This window comes from Limulus polyphemus, unplaced genomic scaffold (assembly GCF_000517525.1).
Source record: "Limulus polyphemus unplaced genomic scaffold, Limulus_polyphemus-2.1.2 Scaffold1936, whole genome shotgun sequence".
Classification (NCBI taxonomy): Eukaryota; Metazoa; Arthropoda; class Merostomata; order Xiphosura; family Limulidae; genus Limulus; species Limulus polyphemus.
In genome coordinates, this window is record NW_013667546.1 from 138,727 (window position 1) to 162,154 (window position 23,428).

At 30.6% G+C, this 23,428-nt stretch overlaps 1 protein-coding gene across 3 annotated transcripts in view; it reads left to right on the forward strand.

Annotated features, from left to right (window-relative positions):
• Positions 1–1,138: 1,138 nt before the first annotated feature.
• LOC106465417 (ADP-ribosylation factor GTPase-activating protein 1-like) overlaps positions 1,139–23,428 on the forward strand; it is an 82,041-nt gene continuing 59,751 nt past the window's right edge. For all 3 annotated transcript variants that reach the window (XM_013925643.2, XM_022393307.1, XM_022393308.1), the window contains exons 1-7: positions 1,139–1,240; positions 5,472–5,576; positions 8,459–8,568; positions 9,275–9,446; positions 10,164–10,366; positions 15,098–15,181; positions 19,679–19,793. In XM_013925643.2, the coding sequence (XP_013781097.1) occupies positions 5,517–5,576; positions 8,459–8,568; positions 9,275–9,446; positions 10,164–10,366; positions 15,098–15,181; positions 19,679–19,793 (744 nt within the window). In that variant the 5' untranslated portion in view covers positions 1,139–1,240; positions 5,472–5,516. The remainder of the gene's footprint in view (positions 1,241–5,471; positions 5,577–8,458; positions 8,569–9,274; positions 9,447–10,163; positions 10,367–15,097; positions 15,182–19,678; positions 19,794–23,428) is intronic.

A 23,428-nucleotide genomic window follows, 5' to 3' on the forward strand; every position in this document is an offset into this window, starting at 1 on the left:
GTGAATGCCCTAGCATTTACTAGATATAGGGTAGTCTGGTATATATAAGATGGTCACGGCGTAACGTGACAATAATGTGTGTAGGTAGTGATTAATTGAACTGCAATCAGAGAGTATTATTGAAGTTGAGCACGTTCGTTGTTATAGCGTTTGTTTTAGCGTGATTGTTGAAAATAAGTGTATCGTAAAGTTATATTCGGAAAGAATAAACCAGTTTTATTAAGTAAGGACTTGTGTCGCTAAAGTTTCGTCGGAACGAATTTATGGGAAATCAATTAACAAACGGAGACGTAACAATATGATATGCCTGCATATCATAATATAAGCCATTATTTCACAAACATCTGTGTGTGTGTCTGCTTATAACTGGCAGACTGTTTGATCTATCGTCACCGAACCTTATATGTACTATTAGGACTCTGCAGTAAGTAACAAAAGGTCTGAATTCGGACCTAATTCCCTGTCACCCCTGAAGACTCACGCATACCATTACGTCACATGGAGAATGACATATGGGGTTGGCATTTGAATCTGACTCTTCTATGTTACTCTGGGGTCCCCATGTCTTCCCCGTGCATTGAGTAAGTGGTCAGCTGCTCAAGTTTTGTATACACTTTATGAAACGAAATGCATTTTTTTCATCCGTGTTAGTAATATGAATTTTTCAGATTGTGTTCCTTTAACTTCAATGGTATTTTGTTAGGATGTGGTGAAATTGTGTTGTTGCAATAAAAGTAAAAAACCGTTACATATAACAGATGATTTTCACCATTTCTTAATCTGAAGTCCACTAGTGGCACACCCGAAAGTCTGAAAGCTTATAACGCTAAAAACTGGGTTTTGACACTCGTGGTGGGCACAGCACAAAGAGCCCATTATGTAGCTTTTTTAATCTGAACATTTCTTTTTATCAAATATCTTGCCCTAAGTGACAAACCAGTTTTTAAACGATTATCTTTTTGAAAATCGAAATCCTTTGTTTATAATAACCATTGGTTGTATAAATTCCATAAGCATTTTAACTTAAAACTTATGATGGTAGTACTTGCGGAGCATTATAAATATAAGATGTAAATTTTGTTTAAATTTATCATTACCCTAGTTTAATTTTTCTTTATTAATTTGAATGGTGGCCGATAGAGGATACGCTATGACACTGAGAGTATTTCTTACGTGTATTGAATCAAGTGTGAAAGTAGGGAAAGAATAGTGTTCCAGTGGTTTAACGTATTTAGGTTTGGTAAGATGGTATAATTTATTTGAAAAATAAGTTTTTAAAAATATTTTCCCTTTTACTTTGTATGGTTATTGATGTGTTCTAATCAGAAATGGTGTCGCTATACTAAAGTCAAGGTTGATTACTGTAGTGCTAGTACTGCTTTGGTGTGGTTAGGTCCTTTGCACTGTAGGCTATAGCAGTAAGTAAGTTCAGTAACACAGACTTAATCAAGTTAATGATTCTTTTCATTGTCACGTGCATCTCTACACAGTGGTTATTTAAAGTTCTAATTAATAATAGAAATTTTAACGTTCGGTCATTTTACTCATTGCAAAAGTGTATGACATGTTCACACGGTTTATGAAATACACTGGCCTGTGATGGTTTTAATTTTGTTGTCTTGACATTTTTATGTTTTCTATGGTAATTCCTGTATGGTAAATCCGAAAATGATATCCATTTTTCTTCATAACATACAAAATTTTCACAAAACGTCATAGCACAATACACAAACAATAAAAGAAGAACCACAACACATAGTTTTGAGACTAAAAGACTTAGATTTCACACAAAAAAAATCAGAATGAATGAGGATGCATATTCGTTTGACACTAGTGTTCTACCTATTTCTTCAGTTTCTTTGTATTTTTCTTAACAAACATATAATAAAAAAATGTTCATTGTGGTAAACAAAATAATGATTTAATACAAGTAAGAGTTTTTCTTCCAGATTTGTAAAAAAAAATTCCTTACATGATAGAAAAAAGTGAATATTATTTTTAAAATCTGTGTAGCTGAATTATGAAAATTCTGTTATTAAAACCAAAAGAACTTTTATGAAGTTTAAATTTGCAGGCCTGTGTTATAATTGCTGGTTTAAGTGGTTACAATTACATATAGCATCAAAAATATGTGAAACTTAAGGAACAGAAAATTATAAGAGCATTAGAAAGGGCCATTTAAGTTAACAAGGTTAACCACCAACTGATCATGAAAGAAATCAAATTAACCAAAAAGATGTTCAAAGAAAAATTCAGACTTGGTAGGTAAAAGTGATTCAAGAATGAGTCATGTAATTGTTTCTACCAGCCACTGTTAGGTGTAAAACTGATGCATTCAAGATTATAATATTCTTAGTAAAAAGATAGTTATTCAAATTTCTATTCTTCAATAATTTTAAACTTCTGAATTAAGTTGCATCTCATTTGTTTATGCCACTGGAAAAATAAATCCAAATCTTTAATGACTTTCTACACTTTTTTTTTTTTACCAGACACCAGTGTAATAGCCCGTAATTGCAGTTTGCACATTTTTTTTATGTAGTAACTGGAATAATAATGCACCCAAATGAGACCCAATCAGTGTCTTGGAAAAGTATATTACATAGAAATGCAAATAAATAGAAAAAATTTTTTTATTAGCATTTCAGCTAAACATTGACCACAGTACCATATATATTTTGCATTGACTTAAACATTTATTCTGACATTTTATTATGCCATAGTTGCATTTGTGTATTATTTCAGTTACAAAATGCTCTTTGCTAGGCTTAAAATATAAGAGAATTATAAATAAATTATATGATGTTGGAAGCTCTTGTCCACTATGTTTCAACACATAACTGCAAGTGTTTAGTTTTTCTTTCAACCTTCTCAACTTATTCCTTTGTTTTCCTTCAGTAGCATTAACATCCCTTTAATATAAGTAGCAAACTGTTTTAAAATTTATATTACCCCCAAGTAGATTACCTTGCATGATATTGAAACATGTTTTGACATATTTAACATGTGTTTTTCCTCAAATTGTAATATAATCAAAAATTATATATTACCATCCAAAATACAAAATAAAGATAAATAATGTAAGACATTATACCAAAAACAAAACTGTGCTTATTTTGGTGGGTAATCTTTAAGGCATGATTGGTCTTGTATTAATACATATATATATATATGTATAATTTAAGGACAACCCTTAACATTCAAATATTTATCAACTTTCCCTTAACTCCTAAATTAACTGCATTCTCCACATCTGAAGGCAACATGTTCCAAAGACCAATCACCCTGTTAGAGAAATAAAGCACTTTTAGTTGAAGATGATTCCTATTTTGCTAGAAGTTTTGTGTATCCCTTATTAGATCTACCACTCTCACCATTAAGTATGAAAAAAGATGATGAATCATCACTATTAATTCCTTTAACAAACCTCAATTACATATCTTTTAACTCTTCTTTTTTCCATAGAAAACAGTTTCAAATATCTTAACCTTCATGGTGTTAGGAAAACATGTAGGTTCAAGAAATCAGTTTAACACAAAAATTCGATACCCAGTAACTAGTGCTTTTGAAAAGACCTTTATTCGTCGGGGGCAAACTACAGATATTAATCTGTCTTTATTTGACAACCTTTCCATCTCAGGTATCATCTTAGTGGTCCTCATCTGAACTGTTTCCAACAATTCAGCATCTTTTCTATGGTTAGGTACCCATGACTGGACACAATACTCCAATTGTGGCTTAACCAATGACCTATACAATGAAATTACAACATCTTTAGAGTTATATTCAATATTTCTATAGATACCTAAAATCCTATTTGCCCTGCAACTAGCAACAGCACATTGCATGGATGGTTTAAGAGACTGATAGGGAACACCAAGATCCTTTTCTTCTTTATTGCCATAACACTTTTAAGATTATTCCCATCAAAATTATACTCATGTATGAAATAATGATATCCCACATACATTACTTTGCATTTATTATAGTTAAAAACCATTTGCCCAGTTACCAAATAATCCAAATCCTTTTATAAAGCAGCAACATCCTTCTCACAGCAGCATCACCAAAAACACCATCAACAACTTTAAATAATTTATTGACCATTCCTTTGACTATGTTGCTGATGTAAATCAAAAAGAGCAAACATCTCAGCATTGAGCCCTGAGGTATTCCACAGCCAGTTTTCTATCCAATGAGCCAACCTATCTGCCACACTTACACAAATTGTTTTTAAAAAGCCTTTTATGTGGCACCTTGTTAGATGCTTTTTGAATATCCAGATACCACAAATTCACACATGTACCCTCATCTACATAAGCAGTAACCTCTACAAAGAATGTCAAAAAATCAAAAAGACAAGATTTTACCCTAGTGAAACCATGCTGACTATTCAACTAAATTTTAAATTTTACTTTATGACTTTGTAAATCAGACTTTTAAAATTTTTACTACCAATGATGTAAGACTCGTACTTTATAACAGTATTTATTATTTTTAATTTCTTGTTGCAAGTCTTAAATAGAAATATTTTGGTATCAGTTTCAAGATGCATCCTATTCTTTTGTATTTTGAGCTAAACATTTTACCAATTTAAATTATAAATAAGAAAATAGGACAATATAACATAATTTTTTTAAATGATGTACCTTAGTTTTTACCACACACCAAGTATATATTTTATACCATATACATTTTTTGTTCTGATTAAGAAGTTAGCACACAGGATCACATGCAAAAGTCATAATGGTTTTCAAACGGGACCCAAAATTCAGGCTCTTTCAAATAGTTCACTATTCTTCTTTGGGAGAATATATTCTTTATTCTCCTGAAGAAGAATAGTGAACTATTTGAAAGCCCCCGAGTTTTGGGTCTCATTTGAAAACCATTACATTTTTTTTGTTCATTTTTTTATAGAGATGTTCCCATTCTATTATCAATTTTGATAATGATGACAGAAAATGAATATCACACACGATTCATGTCTAGTTGGTCAACACAATGTCTACTTTAATTTGGTTACTTTTATTTCTTCATTTTCTTTATTATTTTGGTTATATTTTGAGTTCTTATTATACATAGACTTTTACATCATAATTTTGAAACAATATACAATCACTAAACAAAATCCTAAAACAACTTACTTCTAATAGATGATTTAAAAACTTAGAATAATTCACATTTTACAAAAAGTAACTTAAAACCTCTTTCTCCAATACATATTTTTATCACAAGCTTTCAGCATAAACTGGAGCCATCTTCATGTGCAAATCACAGACAATTTAAAATATTTCAAGAAACAAAGTTGTTTCACTTTTTAGAAGAATTTTTATTACTTGTAAAGGAAATGTTTAGAAATGCATATCCATATTAAGATTAAAATATAGTGAAATGACTATTACTATGGTTTAAAAACTGTATTAAAATTTGTTATACTGTATACTTCTGAAAACCTGAATTATTGTTCATAGGTTGAATTGTACTTGGGTTCACAAAGAAAGGTATAATTTTAGACCATGGCAAGTCCAAGGACACGTCGGACTTTACAAGAGTTAAGGCCAAAAAATGGAAATAATGTAGGTCCCTGTTTATTTAAGATTACTACTTTTAAAAATAATTTTAATTTAAGTGGAGCAATTAGAGAGAAATGCATGCTACAGTTAGAAATTAAAATTCTCAGTCTCAAGTTCTAATGAAATAATTTGTTTATAATGCATGTGTTCTCCGGGTTGTTAGAGTACGTTTTATTTGTAAATTTGATTCTTTTTCTTTGAGAATGGTATTATCAAATGAATGACATTAAAAGTTGCAATTCTCATTCAGGTTATAACCAACTGAAGGATACAGAAATTTGAAATTTACAGCCCTAATTTTAGAAGATTATTTCATTCAGTTTTGACTCACTAAAGGATAATGCAGACTGTAGAACTTCTTCCAGTTTTCAGAGCCAGAGGGTTTAAGGGATCCTTTATTTTAAACTTTTGAGGGTTCAAACGAAAGGTTGGGGTCCCTGATATGAGTGCTACAGAAAACCCAGCAGCTTTTGATGCTAAGCATCTAGTGTCATATTGTTTGGTGATGCTGATATTGCTGATATGAGTGCTACAGAAAACCCAGCAGCTTTTGATGCTAAGCATCTAGTGTCATATTGTTTGGTGATGCTGATATTGCATGATATTGCTGATATGAGTGCTACAGAAAACCCAGCAGCTTTTGATGCTAAGCATCTAGTGTCATATTGTTTGGTGATGCTGATATTTGCTGCACTATAGTCTGATATTGCATGATCATATCTTTCATCTTAAAATGACTTGCACTTTTAATTTATTTTTTTAATTAGATAAGGTGAAAGGACTTTATTTTGGAAAATTGAGTGTTTTCAAAGCAGGAATAGTTCTGGGAATTGTGCCGCAAAAGCTTATTTGATATGTCAAACTATGGTAACACCTAAATATGAATGGTGATTTATTGCTTTATATTTGGCAGGTTTCTACTTCAGCCACTAACAGTAGAATAAACATAGGAAATAGGTGTAAAAAGATTGGAAGAAACTCTCAGGAGATTTACTTTGGAACTTCATTCTGTGTACTGGACAGTACTCTTCACTTTATTTCTTCTAGTTTCTAAGCCATCTGCTAGCAATAAAATAACCGTAAAAAATAAGTGTAAAAATGTGAGAAATTTGAAATTTTGTGATTAATACTAACATTACAATACATTTTATTTAGCATTTGCAACCTTTATTTTCATTATACTTTGATTACTGACCTACAACCAGGAGAATCAAGTGTAATGTTACAGTAAAGAAAATAACATAAAGTATAAAGCTTTACTGAAAATGAAAATGTTTGATATTTAATTTTTCATTAGGCCTGGCATGGCTAGGTAGTTAGGGTGCTTGACTTTCAATCTGAGGATCTTGGGTTTGAACCCCTGTCCCACCAAACATGCTCACCCTTTCAGCTGTGGGAGTGTTATAATGTGACAGTCAATCCCACTGTTTATTGGTAAAAGAGTAGCCAAAGAGTTGGCAGTAGGTGGTGATGACTAGCTGCCTTCCATCTAGTCTTTCTCTGCTAAATTAGGGAATGGCTAGCACAGATAGCCTTTGAGTAGGTTTGTGTGAAATTCCAACAAATAAACAATAATTTTTCATTTGTTTTCACTATTTATTATTATAAAAGTAACTAAAATGTAAAAAATAGAAATTTATTAGGTGAGATAATGAAAGAAAAATAATAATCTTCATGGGGTATACATGCCAGCAGGTTGTGCTATTCAATACGGCAATGTGAACTGCATGTGCTTCGTGTAATTTTCAACATGTTGGGGTATTTTTAGTTGGATGCAGTTCATAGGTCAATAAAACAAAAAGTAAGTATAAATAGATGTATACTGTTATGAGATTTAAGCTATTTAAAATATACATTTGTGGTTTCCTGTTCCAAACCTGTTCTAAAACAAAATAAAGCAACTTAGATTTATTTCCTAATTTTTATAATTGTTATGAGGTCAGTCAAATCAAACATCATCATATAGAGTTAGCATTGGTAAAATAACAGATTATATAAAGTTTAATGATTAATTAGAAGAATATAGAGATTACACAAATGAAACTTAACAATTTTCAGATAAAGAAAAGTATTTTTAATCTAAAATCAAAATTACTTTGCAAGTTGGATAGTCAACATTCTGAAAGAAAAAATTCATGAGCAAATTTTAATAAGAAATCTTAATACTTAATTTAAAAACTTGATATTTTGTGTATGAAAGCTTGCAATGTTTACTAATAATCTGCAAACTTTGTAAAAATATGCTTGCATTATCAAAAATTGTAGTATAATTACTCTCATGGTATTCGTATGGTTAATCAAAAAGCATTAAACATGTGCTATAGGGGAATATGAGTCAGAAGCTAGACTGGTTCTATGCACACCATCAGTTGACAATGAAAACAATTTTTTTTTAAATGAAATTTTAGAATCTTGTATCTTAGAGCCTGTTGTTATTGTCACTTTTTTAAAGATCCAAATCCAGCAATAATAGATAAATGTTCCTTTAGTCAGAGTATTGTACACTTGCATCTAATGTACACATATGATAAAGTTTTGTTTGTGTAATTTCATATGGCATTTTTGGGGTCATAGATGCATATGTATATTTGCATTAATAGAATTTCTAAATTACAGCTCTTATTCTATGTTTGTCTCATGAAGAATACTGAATTTCTTTACCATAATATGTTACCTACTTTATAATACTATTTCTTATTGATGCATAGTTGATCACAACTTGCTTGGTATTGATTGTCGATGCTTTTGATGACCAAATCAATCGTTGCTACTACAGTAATTACTTGACTGACTTTTTACATGTATTGATGTTTCTTCTATGTGAATGATTTGAGTAATGCATTGAAGAAGTGGTAATTGTATCAAATGAACTATTTTTTGTATAGAACTGTTTTGAGTGTGGAACTCATAACCCCCAGTGGGTTAGTGTAAGTTACGGAATATGGATTTGTTTGGAGTGCTCAGGCAAACATCGAGGATTAGGTGTTCATCTGAGGTAAGTTTGAATTATTTGTAGATTTGTTGTTATTTTTTAAATATTGTTGAAAGCACTTGCTTTAATTTAGTACGATATAAATAAGATTAAGTTGGTTATATGTTTACATATTTAGGGGCCTGTAATACATAATAAACTTTGGCTAATTACATGGCTAAGTGTTGAATAATATGTTTAGTTTTCTGATACATGCAATTTTGATTAAAAATAAATACCATAATTGCAGTGTTAATAAACTATTTAAAAATTTCACATTTTTACATCATTTTTGTATTATGCTGGTTAAAGAAAAGTATCAAATGTTTGTGAAAATTGCACACTTGGTATTTTATCTAAAAAGTTCAATGAAATTCATCAGAGTTAAAAACCTATTGTACAAAATGAAAGTTGTATTATATTTTGAATGGTAGAAGTAGAGAAAAAGATGTAATTTTGTGAGTAGGTATGTGTTTGTATCTTCAAATGTTATTTGTACGTGTTTATATATTATAGTTATAGAAGTTAAAGTGTCAAATAAACACGTGTTACAATATTGTTATTCATACGGTATTTAGGTTAAAAGTATTTAACAATTTTTCACCAAATAAAAAAATTCAACATAAAGGGAAGTGGATAAAATAATATCATAGTTTTATGTGAACTTTCTATACTGAACGTAATCTGATTTCTAGCTGTTTGAAACTATATGTTTATGGTTTTGTGTTAGTTTTGTAAGGTCAGTAACTATGGACAAGTGGAAAGACATTGAACTAGAAAAAATGAAGGTAGGGGGAAACAAGAAAGCCCAAGAATTTTTAGAAAAACAACCTGATTGGGACTCTAGTATGCCAATTAGAGAGAAATATAGCACAAAAGCTGCAGCATTATATAGGGATAAGGTAAGGACATATCTTGTGTGCTTCATTATGAGTTTGGCATTTTTATATCTTGGATGAAAAAAATCTAGTACATCTTATACCAGTGTAAATGTTAGAAAGTTTAAGGAATTCAGTTTCACAATATAATTATATAAAAGTGAATGATACTAGAAATTATTACAACTATTTATATTTATGATTTAAAATCTATTTTTTGTAAATATATGATACCAGGTTTTACCAATATATTAGAGGTAAGTTTATAATTTGTTTCCAAAAGGTGCTGCATTGTTTTCTAAGAAAGAACCTCACAGACAGAAACAATAAAATCATTAAATATATAACAAAAAATCTCATGAGTGAATGGATATTTAGTGATGTAGTTCACTGAAATGTTCTTTTGTAGTTTTAATTGTTTGTAACAGGTTTAGTAAGACTACTAAACTACACAGCTTTGTTTTGGACTGTTTAGAATCTGAGATCCAAAATCTGATTTGCTTTTATTTTCAAATCAAAAAGTGGAAACACTAATTTATCTTAAGATTACCTCAGTTACACTGCAAATAGATGTTTGACTGATGTAATCGACTATATTACCCCCTTCTAACTCTAGCTATAATAGTAATGTTTAAATTATCTTCAAAAAGGAAACTGACACTATTTTTTTTGTAGAAATTAAGCACTGATGAAAGTTCAATTAGAAAATCCTTTTACCTTGTCTAATTTAATGCTTTACAGATAGCTACTGAAGCTCAAGGAAAATCATGGTCCATTGAGACATCATCAGCAAGGAACTATAACCCCCTCACCATTTCAAAAAGCTCTTCAGGTGGAAGTTTACATTCCCAGGGCTCAAGTTCAAACCTTCAATTGCAGGGATCTAGAAATAACTTAAATAGTCAATTTTATGACTGGGATGGAGAATACTTAGGCTACCAAAGGTAAAAAGAATTGAGACCAGGTTACTGCAATCACAGAGTAGTAATTTGCATTTAGGCACACCTGTTTCGATTTGAAATTACAGCAGCATTAGAAAAAAAAACAGCATATATGTGGAACCTCCCACAAACTAAAGTATTTCTTATTATCAGAGCTGGATTTAATACTAATAGTGGGAAGAACTGAAATATAATTAAAGCTGTTACTGACATTTAGGTCTGTCACTTGGCATGTGTGTCTCAGTTCTGGATATAATTGTCAAGATAACAATAATGATTGTTCATTTTATTGTTTAGATTTGAAATATCAATGTTTGAAAATAATGGTTTTCACTATATGATCATTAATTTTTCATTTCTATAGTTTTATCCTCTCAAGAAATGGGTGAAAAAGAAAAATACAGAATTAAGAATCTGTGTTTTTATTATATTATTCATGCTAATGTTAAAGGCTTTGTGTTATTAATGTTTCATTTGCACAAGTAAAATCAGTATTATCTAGAGCAGCAGAATTTTGAAAACAACTCAGGAAATGGTAGATATGATCTGTAGATAAAAGTATCATTGAACTTGTATATTCTTACAGGTGTATTTAATAATATGCTAGTTACTGTGAATCCATCAATAAGTTTTTAGTGAGTGTTATTACAAGTACATGTTCACCAAAGGGTGATAAAATTGTTCTTTTTTTTTCTAAAAAATTTGTTTAACTGACTGAAACTACTCATAATTTGTGTTTATTGAACTTCTTTGTATGCCAGTGAAATCAAATTGCAGCTGAACAGTATGGTTACTGAAAAATTAAACAAAAAATATTTAACTGGTTTTTATATCTTTTAATAATTCATTTTGATGATAATGAAGAATGACATAAAATTTTGATTTCAGGAAGTTTGACTAACTGTATTAAATTAGCCTTTGCACTTTTTTGATCATAGCTAACAGCAATGACTTTAATAAGTTAATTGTTAATCAAAGGTATTGTTCTTTGATGTTTCATTAGTTATAAAATAAAGTAAAATAAAATCATGCAATAGTTTTCTATGAAATTGGAAGTTGGGCCTTAGGCCTTGTTCTTAATGATTAATAACTTCATGATGGGTTCACATGCTTTTTCTGCTCAGAAGGTTGTGTAAACAACCCTGCCAATTTCTGAAAAGAATGATGCAGTTTCATGCTCATACATCTATCCTCAGACAAATTATTTTTTAATTTTAAGCAACTAAGCTTAATCTGTCACTAGATGTCTAAATTATATTTAATGAAAACTAACAATAATAAATTAGCTTATTTTTCTTTGTATAGATAACTACCATATTTAGAACTTTTCAAACAGGATTCTGAGAAGGCCTGCAAAAATGTTATAAATTAAGCTAACCTATGTTAACTTCTCTTATTTTTTATTGTTTCTATAATGTTTAAAGACTCTGTCATAGGGCTCAGAATATTATTAATGTCATTCCTACCATCATCCCCCTTAACTCACTTTGCACAGTCCGTAACAAGTGGAGGAAGTTAAAATAGTATTTTTTAAGGAAATGCTTTGTTAATAATTTAAAAGTTTGTAGTTGTGCTTTTTAAATGGTATTGACTGTTTTTTGTGGTACCTTCAGGGCTTGAATTTTGCTTTTAAGTTCACTTGCAAAAAAAAGTCAAGTGCCTATAAAAACTACTTTTTATGAGGTCCATAGGATACTGGTGCCTGACAATAAAAATATATTATAATTAAGGTACAAGTTGGTACTGTTTCTTTCTTCACAGTTATTTCTATTTACAAACTGGAATTAAAAATATTATATCAAGGTCCCCACCAATAGTTTATCTGACCCAGACTTGTATGGGAAAAAATTTTTGACTCTGGATTTATTCCTAAATAATAATTATTTTTACATTTTGCAAAAAAAATCCACTTCCAACTTTGCAGAAAAAAAAAACATTTTGGCCCTTGACAAAATACATACCCCCCTCAATTCCCTGCATGTTTAAGTTAATTTATTGTTCCCTAAGTGCTACTCGCTAATCAGTTTCACGTTAGAGAGTTTGGCAGTTTAAAAAGATTTGTTGATTGAAGCTAATTATTATTTTTTATCATCCCTATTCACACTTATATAAAATTTTAATGAATTTGATGATAAATAATCCTTGTTTTTGTCTATTATTTTGCATGATACCAGCTCATTTAATCAATTTCATAATACCAAACTGTCATCCAGGTCAAACAGTAATTAGTTAAAATTATAATACTCACTGAATATGACCACTGTTGCATATTCTTGGCATCTCTTACACCATATTTCTGTCACTCTTTATGGATCATTTTCATCAAGATTATTGCTAAGGGCAGTATTCAGCTATTTTGACCACTTGTTAACAGATTCAAAACATGTTGTGACAGATATTTTTTCTTTTTATTGTCACTGATACACTCCTGCTCAGCATTAGTTTTATTTCCACAATTGGCATGTTTTTTCCATTTGTCAGTGTATTATTATTATTAATAAAAACAAACTAGTACAAGAATTCCAGTTCATACAAGTTTTCTGATGACATAGTTTACATAATGTGCACACAGCAACAAAATGAGTTGAGGAGTGTTCTGGTGAATGGAGGAACTTACATGCCTACTTACATGACCATAATCAAACGGGAATCATGGGGAAAATCTGTATAATAAAGGAACAAAACAGTCTTAATCAGACAGGAATTGGCTTTTTGTTACTAAAAAGAGTTCATTAATATCATTTTGCTGTTTTATATTTGAATCAGTGTTGTATAACATGCAGTTATGTATTCATAGAAAGTTACAAATAGTAAAAATTATAACACTTATGATGTAAAATCCACTCTCAAGTTAGAATGTGTAAGTGTGAAATTTGAGCCGTGATGTCATTTACTTTTTTTTTACTAAGCCAACAATTTTTATATTTAGCCCAACTGATATTTATAGTCATTAGAAAGAGTGCTCCTTGTGTCCTTTAACACTCTCAATACAGGCTTGGTCAATTTGACCAATCACGTGACCTTTTTTGTACTCATTTAAAGTCTTTATAAATTTAATACTTATTACTCTCAATGTAGTGGGTATGTCTTCATGAAATTTGGCAGTCTTTCAGTTAATATTACAAGACTTTCACATACAGAAAGTCATATTTCTTAGTGAAGTATTTTTTAATAAAATATAATAAAGATTTGTCCATGAATATATTGAGCATTTGTTTTGAATAGTCCAAGTGCAAAGTAATTTTTATGTTAAAATTAAAAATACTTTTCCTCATCTCAAAAATCTCAAATTACCTTTGTGTAATCCCTAAAACCTCGTAAATGCATTTCAAACGCTTTTTTTTAGTAAAACATTATAGTTTATCTGTTATTTTCTCCATCCTATCTCAAAATGGGATTTGTCAATTCTACCAACCTCATAACCACAAAAAAAAAAAAAATTGAAATAAACCTAAATTGACCTTTTTTTCTTTCTAGAATGACTTCAAATTGTAACATGAAACTACATTCGTTTATCCATCATAAAAAATTATAAATTATATTACTCATTTTACCTAATCTAGTTTTAAGTAACTTAAAAAGATCCATATTTTTCGATTTCAGTTACTTTTATATTAATAAATAAAGAATAAATATGAAAAACAAGAAATAAAATGCTTAACTAATCTTCTTTTTTCTTGTCATTGGGTTTCAAGGAGAGTTAACCCTAACTTATTATAGTACTAATAGTAATGCATTTAGTAATTTTTATTTAATTAAATAATGCACCAAAGAATGTAAATTAATAACATGCAAAAAGTAAACAAATTCCCTTACCTTTCAAAATTTTCCTGGCTATCTAACTATGCGATAGGAGCCATTACAAATTCATCCAAGCTAGTTGTTAACTTTTTCACAGGAACAAAGCTTGTACTGTGAGTGAAATTGACGCTTTCCTGTTCAGAAAACAATGTTATACAATACGCCATTTGATAGATGAAAACCTTGACTTTCTATTGGTTATAGGTAATATATAATGAAACATAAGAGAGAACTATCAACGAATTCTGAAATAGAGGATGTGACAGGTGGGTGTAGCAGGAGGAGGTCTGATTTTCTATTTGATAGCTCTATAACCAAACAAAATTGAAGACTATAAAAATTATGGTTTGTGTGAACAATAACGATTTTGTAGAGAGTAATTTACTTTTAATTTTGTACATTTTCGAGGGGTGATGGATAAAATAGGGATGATGACATGCTAAGACAAAATGTGTTACGTGGGTCACGCACATGGAAATTCAGGATTTTTTAAAAATATTCCCTTGTAGAATTAAGAACTGAAAACTTATATACTATTAAAATATGGATTATTAGCCAAGATTTTATGCTATTCTAATTGGTATAGCATAAACAAAAAGTAGTATAATAAAATTTTGAATGTAAGACACTAAAACCTTGAGTCATGTGCAGTAAAGGTATCTGTGGCAGTAGGGTTAAACAGGGTAAAGATATGAATTTACCAGGTGTGGCTAAATTGAAATAATAACCATGATATTCTTTTAATATTTTAGACAAAACCGCATGGATGTTCATTTGAATATTCCCCAAACAAATATTTCTTTATTCCAGATATTGTTTGAGTGACTGATGCATCATTCTTTTTTCATAATTGTGTTCCAGCAACTAATAACACTACCCCTCCTCCCATAGTTACACATGCTTGTTAATACGAAATAAATTTTCTCATTGCAGATCGAGCTATACTGACTCATACATTTCTAACCAAAGAGATTCTTTCTTTGCAAGAAATCAGGAAGAAAATTCATCTAGACCTGAGTATATTTGTTTTATTTTTTTAATGTCACACTATATATTTTTTAAAATTTTATTTGTTTTCTATATTTAGTTGATTTTATCATTTTTGTCACTTACTTGTAAGGCAACTGGGGAGAGATGGGAAGATCTTACACGAAATGTTCATTCTGGAGTTAAAAATACTGTTTTTGAGCTTTCATTAAATGATCAGTCGTACAGTATTCTGTTTTGAAAAGTAATACATTAGATACAATTCTGTGAACAGTATTTTTTGTTTAAAAATTCTCACTTGAAAAACAAAAGAAAAAGACATTTAACTGTTTTAATTTCGGCTATAGGGAACTGTGCCCTGTCTTATAAAGAAACAAAAGCAGTCATCTTCAAAATTTTCAAAACTAAATATCTTCCTTTTAAAACCTTGTGTGTTTTAAAAGTACTTTAATTAACAAAATTCATAAAAGAAAATATATTGTTAAAGTGAAGTTGGTGAAATGAAGCTTACTACTGGTCAGCTGTGATTAGCTAATGGGAAGCTGAATTGAACAGATGACATTTTGCTTTGTGATTAAAGATACTATTTTGATATAACCATTATTTCAGTCTAGACAAGATGGATTTTTATATTAGGCAAGATAACTGATTTCATGTTGTATTATTTTGTGATTTTGTATTTCACTCTTGGGGGTGGAGAGCTAAGGCTATATGTCCTCTATTTGCAAAAATGTTTTCATATGCCACAAGCCTTTCACTCCCACACACCCCTCATTTCACATGGTTTAACTGATTTTTGTATGCAAATTATGATGCAGCAAACATCCACTAATAGTAGTGCCACACACCCATGTGACTCCCTCACTGCTACTCTATCCAACTATCACTTATTGTTTGGCAGTGCTCATTATCAGATGTTTAGTTTTGTATCTTGTATCAATTTCTCTTAAGTATTTTATATTTTTTATATACTAGTTTTATATTTGTAACTTATTCCGAAGTGGAATTATTTTATATTTCTACTCAGTAACCGAACTGAATGCTTCATTAAAAATGTTTTTCTACTTTTTATTTCTTTCTGCCAACAAAGTTGCATTTGGTTATTCAGTTTGAATTCTGAATTGTACGTTACCACTTCAGAGGTTCTACCTTCTATCAGCACATTTACACAGGCTTCAGGCAGTGGTCCTTGACTAGGGAAATATCAGCTTTACTTTATCAGGAGATTGATCGTCCAGTGATTTGCCCTTTGTTGGGCCCTTGACTCAAGGTTGGGGGTTCACCCATTTTGAAATACAGTCTGCCGACTTTTGTAAAGATAAGACGTTATACTGTTAGGGTTTTTGAATATTTTAACTGCTAATATTATTATATGTAGTTATTTGGGTTCATTAACATTAGTTAGATTGGTCAATACTCATAGTCAAGTTTGGGTTTGAAATTAGAACTTAGTTGTATCCTTTGCCCTATAACATTAGATTAGGCTTAACATGAGTCTTTGTTATTATAGGATTACCTGTAATTCAACTTACTGGTATATTGTAAATTAGGTTAACTATATAGTTTTTCTTCAAAACATCACATCTCATACATGTTATTGTCAATACACACTTATTTAATTTTACAATATATCACTTTCACTGTTATTTATCTTTCATACTTCTACATATTAATTTTGTTTGTGTGGACATATGAGGTGTTTGACAGATGAAGTACCTCCAACGGGCAACGAGGTGGAGATGAAAGTAAAAGGTAAGATGCCTGATCAGAATGAAGACATCAGGAATTGATTATGGGAAGAAGGAGAAAAGGAATAAAAGGTCAATCAAATCACAAGCCAAACCTATTGGTATGGGAGGAAGGGAAAAAAAAACTAACAGAGGAGTGGTGCAACGGAATGAAACAGTGGGAAATGGAGTCAATGGAAAGAAACCTTGAAAGCAATGAAGCAACCCAGGGCATGTACGGGATCATCCAAACCCGACCGAGAATAAAGGTGGAAGATGGCAAGAAACGAAAATGAGCAAAAGAATATTCCACATGAGTCCCCAAAGCTTACCTCATCCTATTCCACAAGAAACAGCTTACCTGTCATACTGCAAAATGAAGTTTAAAATGGTAATGCAAGCTGTAAAAAAAAAAATCAGGACTGTAATTGTGGGGAAGGCTGTTCATAAATACCTTCTTCTAGCAGCATGTAATCAAGCTAAGCTTTTATCATTTGGTTTCAATCTTTGTGTGAATCTATGATGAACTGGATGCCATATTAGTTTATAATGTTTAAAAGGACAGAAAAAGAGTTTTGAATATGTTTAATTTACTAGCTTGTGGCTTCTCAAAGCTGAGATATAGATAATAATTGCATCATACCATGATAACCGAGGTTGGGAAACTGATTGAGTAGAATTGACAAAACTACATTTGTATGGAAGTTACAAGGTTCAAATTAGCACTGATTTGTTAAAAACTATTTTGTCTTTCATCCATGAAAAAATTCAGGAAATTCTCAACCAGCAATGTTTTCATTTGGAGCATACTGAAATCAATCCAAAATTAAAACTTCAATATTTTATTTTTATGTATAAGTGGAGTAAATGAAATTTCTTTATTGAAAAAATGTTAATAGTTTTTTAATTTTCTATAATTTTTTTAATTCAGTGATGCAATTTTGCCCTCAAAGACAGATGCACCTATCCAAATATAACAGAGTTGCAGGGAGTTTCCTAGACCATATTGGCAATGTTATGAGGATTTTTTGCATTTGTCTTCATGTCCCATGTGGAATACATTTTGTGGACCTGATTATGAACTATGTTTTCTGTAGAGCCCACTTTGTATACCTGGTTATGGGCCATTATAGAGAGTTCTGTGCATTTAAGTCCTTGGTACTAAAAATGGTCTTTTGGTTTGCATTCAGACTTGGGTTGTGGTTATACCTCAGTCTACTGAGATGTTTTTAAGATCAAGTAGATTTTCTTATAACACCATATTGGCTTGATTAGTCATAATGTCCTTTTTTATGTTACAACTGTTTCTGGAGAAATCTCTGATTATTCCAACATTCCATCATCTGTTTCAACCATACAACTTCATTTTACACTAAGATGCTTTCAAATTTGACCTCAAAATACTGTGATATGTGGATCTCAGCTTGCTAGTCAGGGCTGTTCTATCAAGTAGTTGGCCATTTTGCCTTCTTACAAGTTCTATTTGCTGAAGGTTTTCAAGACTAAATGGATAATTTTGTGGCACTGATGTTGTCCTGTTCATCCCCACACTGATATAATGTCTCAATTGGTTATTTTTGCTCTAGTTAGGGTTATTGTGCAATACTAAGTTTATCTACACAATCTCATCCATGCTCTCATCTCTGGAATTTGTGGGTCATTGCAGAGCTTTTCAAGTGTGAATGTAAATCTTTATTGTGACATTCCAGACTGTGATTATCTTGTCTTTATATCTCTTTTATTTCTAAGTTTTGGACACTTTATGCAGTTTATTGAAGTTTTTTTTTTGCTAATTGTGGCTTCTGTGTGAAGCTCTGAAATGCATGACAAAGTGTGTGCTTGTTCTTACCCTACATCATCCCGACTTGCCTTGTCTCTGGTAAAATTCTTGCATATTTTCTTATTAAGAGTACAAGAAAAAAAAAAGGTATCTTGGAGAAGGTGATCAGATAAATCAGCTATCACTTCCACAATTTCTAGATCCTGTTTGACAGTACCAAAATAACATTTATTTGGTCTAGGTAAGTTGTGGTAATTCAAGGATCAAACTAGCACACAGTTATCTAATCTCTGTAAGAACTAGAGATTTGAGGACCTAGTATGTAGAATGACAGGTGTATTGATTTTTAATAATGGGAAGAAAGAGACAAGATGTTGTGTTTAAGTCTGGAATAGAAATAAAATGATTTATTACTGGTGAAAATAAACTGAAGAGGGGCTTATTGGACAATTGTATTGTAATGTGGGATAAAGATAGCAAAAGTAAATCAAATTAAAAGTGTTTTTAAATGAAGGAAATAAAAACTTTTACTGATGAATAACTTATAGTGGTTAAAGCACAAATGATTAGCAGCAGGGAATAGACAAGAATTGAAGGAGATCAGACCAAATTACATTAGCTCTTTTGCTTTTTCTCTGTAACTGACCAATCAGAAAACTGGATCATAAGAATCTCAAAGTTTCTTTGCTTCATGCAAAAGTCATAAGGCTGTGCTTTATATATAATGGAAAGCAGGATACAATACAACTATTCCAAGATATAGAAAAGTTCATTGATGAAGCTGTTACAGAGAGTAACAGTTGAGGCTGAACGCAACCTCTACTGGATTTAGTATGTCTTAATCAAAACATAATTTTCTTTATATGTTTTAAGTATGAAATTACACTATAGGAGGACTATAGTATGCAGATTTGTAACTATATTTTAACTAATAAATTTTTCAAAATCATTTTCTTGAATAAAATTCTGTTTAATGCTTATCTTTTAACTGCATTTAATTGCATGTATGTTTTTTTTCAGCAACCTTCCACCCAGTCAGGGAGGGAAATATACTGGTTTTGGTAATACCCCAGTTCAGCCATCACGCAGTCAGTCACAAGAGTTTTTCGATGGAGCTTGGTCATCTTTGTCATTGGTAAGATAATTTATGAGTGTTTTGCCATTTTGAAGAAGAAGGCATTGTAAATCACCAAATGTTTATGTAAAATTGCATTGTCTTTTAACCCTCTTTTCCCAAGCATCATTTACTGTGCATGCCACTTACATTAAAAATTTTATTAAACTATGTTTTGTTTATGTTATACCAATTAGTATAGCATAAAATTGTAGCTAATAATCCATATTTTAATAGTATACAAGTTTCAAGTTCTTAATTTTATAAGGCAATATTTAAAAAAATCCTGAATTTCCCCTAGTATGAGAAATGTGACATTTTTTTCTAGGTATCTCCTCTTCTCTATTTTATTTATTACCCCTCCAATAAGTACAAAATTACTCACTATAAAATCGTCATTGCTGAGCCAAGCCATGTTTGGTTACAGAGCCATCAAGTAGAAAATCAGACCCCTCTTGCCACACTTGCCTGTCATTTCTCATTTTTCAGAATTTGTCAATAGTTCTCTCTGACTTTCAATACTATATTACTTATAACAAAAAAAAAGCCAAGGTTTTCATCTATTAAATGACTTATTATATTACATTGTTTTCTGAATGGAGAATTTTCATTTTCTCTGTGAGTACAAGTTTTGTTCTCATGGGAAACATAACTAGCTTGAAGATGAATTTGTAATGGCTCTTGTCACATAATGAGAAAGCCAGAAAAATTGTAATAGTTAGGGGAAATTATCTGCTTTTTGCATGTTGTTATTCTATGTTCTTTGGTGCATTATTTAATTAAATAAAAGTTCTTTGGTGCATTATTTAATTAAAGTTATTTAGTACATTACTACCATCAATATAAAAAAGTATGGTTAAGTGTCATTGACAGCAAAAAAATAGAAGACCCAGGTAAGTACTTTATTTGTTGTTTTTAATGTTTATTCTTTATTTATTATTATAAAAGTAAATAAAATGTAAAAATAGGGATCTCTTTAGGTTTGTTAAGGTTAGGTTAGGTAAAATAAATAATAATAATATAATACAAATGTTTCATGAGGCATGCATGCGAGCAGCTTGTGGATAATGTAATTCAACAGCATAAGTTGAGAAAATGCTTGAATTTTTGAGTTGTTTTAAAAATGTTAACGTTTTCATTGCATACCTTTAATTATTTATTTACTGATTGGCATCCTTTCTTCCTACTCAGTTACGAAGTTTTTTTGTTAGTAGTAGGATTACGAGCTCAGATTTCTTGTAGGAGTTGGAGGAAGAAAGAGATTTCATCACTAAAAAGTTCTTATTAGAAACTATTTGATGATAAATATATAATCCTCTGAAACTTTAATTTTATGATATTTTCAAAGGACTTGTATACACATAGCTAGAATAGCATCTACCAAGTTCATATGTAAATTCTGTCTGTTCTAAAAACTAGAACATCATGAATTTCCTATGTAATTCACAGCAGTTTACTTTTTATATGATCCTGATGGCATAATTGCCTAGCTTAAGCTGACATATATTTTTTTGCTAAAAAAAAGTAAATTTAAGAATACAGCCAATCAATAAAATATCCATCAAGAGTGTGCTGCTAAGAATACAGTATAGCAATACAATATTTGTCATGAGGGAACTGCTAAGAATACAGTATAGCAATAAAATATTTGTCATGAGGGAACTGCTAAGAATACAGTATAGCAATAAAATACTTGTCATGAGAGAACTGCTAAGAATACAGTATAGCAATAAAATATTTGTCATGAGGGAACTGCTAAGAATACAGTATAGCAATAAAATAGTTGTCATGAGGGAACTGCTAAGACTACAGTGAACCAATGAAATATCCATCATGAGAGGCTGGCTAAGAACACAGTTGACAAATAAGGTAGTAATTTAGATTATAGATTTGTTTAAAGGGAGCAGCAGATTTTACCAAGTGAGTCTTAAAGGTGTAGTAAGAGTTGGATGGTTAATGTATCATAAATTTTCATGTTCAGCAGATCAAAAAAGTTGTAATCTGTAAAGGTCTCTCTTTGTACATATAAGCCCACAAGAAAACCACTAAGGTTTAATGAAAATATTTTTTTTTGTACATATTATATACATATTGTTTATATAACTTCAGCATATTCAGGAGATTTCCAAGTCTGCTTGTTTTATATGTACATATAAACATATTTCTAAATAACAGCATGAATTTTGGTGATTGAAAACATTGCACGTGAAACTGAAATCAATACTATTAAATTTGTATTAATTGGAAATGAAAGAAATCCAAAGTGTGGTTAACTTCTTTGACTTTAGTCAGCTTAATGGGCCAATGTCTTTACAACTGCCAATCTTAGATCATGTACTTCACCATAGTAGCATAGTTTAGACTCATGATTTTTAAGACTGAATTTGGCTGCACAAAAAATTTGCTGTTCTTGAACAAGAGAGGTTACGAATAGTTAGCAATGACGAAACAGTGAAGTTTGTAGAAGTACCTTGAAACAAATACTCAAGTGGTCTGAAGAAATAGTGAAGTTTGTAGAAGTACCTTGAAACAAATACTCAAGTGGTCAATTGGTCCCAAGATACTTCTACATCTATTTCTTTGGATCATTTAAATATCGGTTTCAAAATACTTCTAAAACCTTCAATACTTCTTTGGATCACTTGAGTCTTGATTCCTAGGTCCTTCTACAAGCATTAATATTTCCTTGGATCACTTGAGTATTGGATTCAAAGTACTTCTACAAACTTCACTATTTCTTCACTCAAGTGATCTGTCACCATCCTCCTCCATGCATCTGACTCTCTTGCACAAGCTTTACCTGAAGATATTTGAAATACAACTTTGATTAGGGATCTTGCACATTTATTAAGAATTGATTGCTGAAATACTGCTTTGTGTTTAATTCTAACACTGGTAGTGATTGTCAAATGTTTGAAGAAATCTATTTTCAAATTGAAAATTAACAAATGGGATGAAGAATTTATTAAGCTAAAAAAATACTGAAAGAATTTGTTTTTGTATATTGAAACCATACTTAAAAAAAATAAATAAAGTGTATACTGTGATAGATTTTTGAACAGCTCAAAGCTCATAAAAGTATCTTCAGCTAGAATAACTTAGTAAGTATTAATAATTACTTTAATCCTGATGTGTGTATATTTCTTGGAGGGTCCCAAAACTTTGTAGCTGTTGTACTGTATAAATTGCTGAAATATTTTTTTGTAAGGAGTATACTTGTGCTAATAATGATCATCACAATGTGTTTTACATTTGTTTATTGGTTATATAAGTCTGTATTTGTTGAAGGGGGCCAAAACTTTGTAGCTATGCCACTGTGTAGGTTTCTGAAATACTACAATACTGTAGGATTATTCTAATATTAATAATGACTATTACAATAGGTTTTATATCTCTGTTTATTGATTGTGCAAGGTACTTTGATGTTAAGCAAGGAAGGAAAAATTCTGTTAAATATTACTAATAAGCAGCTTACATAACTAATTTTCCCCACTTTTTTTTATTGTTCTTGTCAAGCATCTTTACCATATGTCATTAGATAATTTTGTGACCAGCTTTCTTCTTAAACCTTTCCAGATGGGTCACGGGTGACAGACCATGCCATTGTGTTTGTTGACTCGCATTCAAAATTTTATTTAACTACTATTTCATGAATA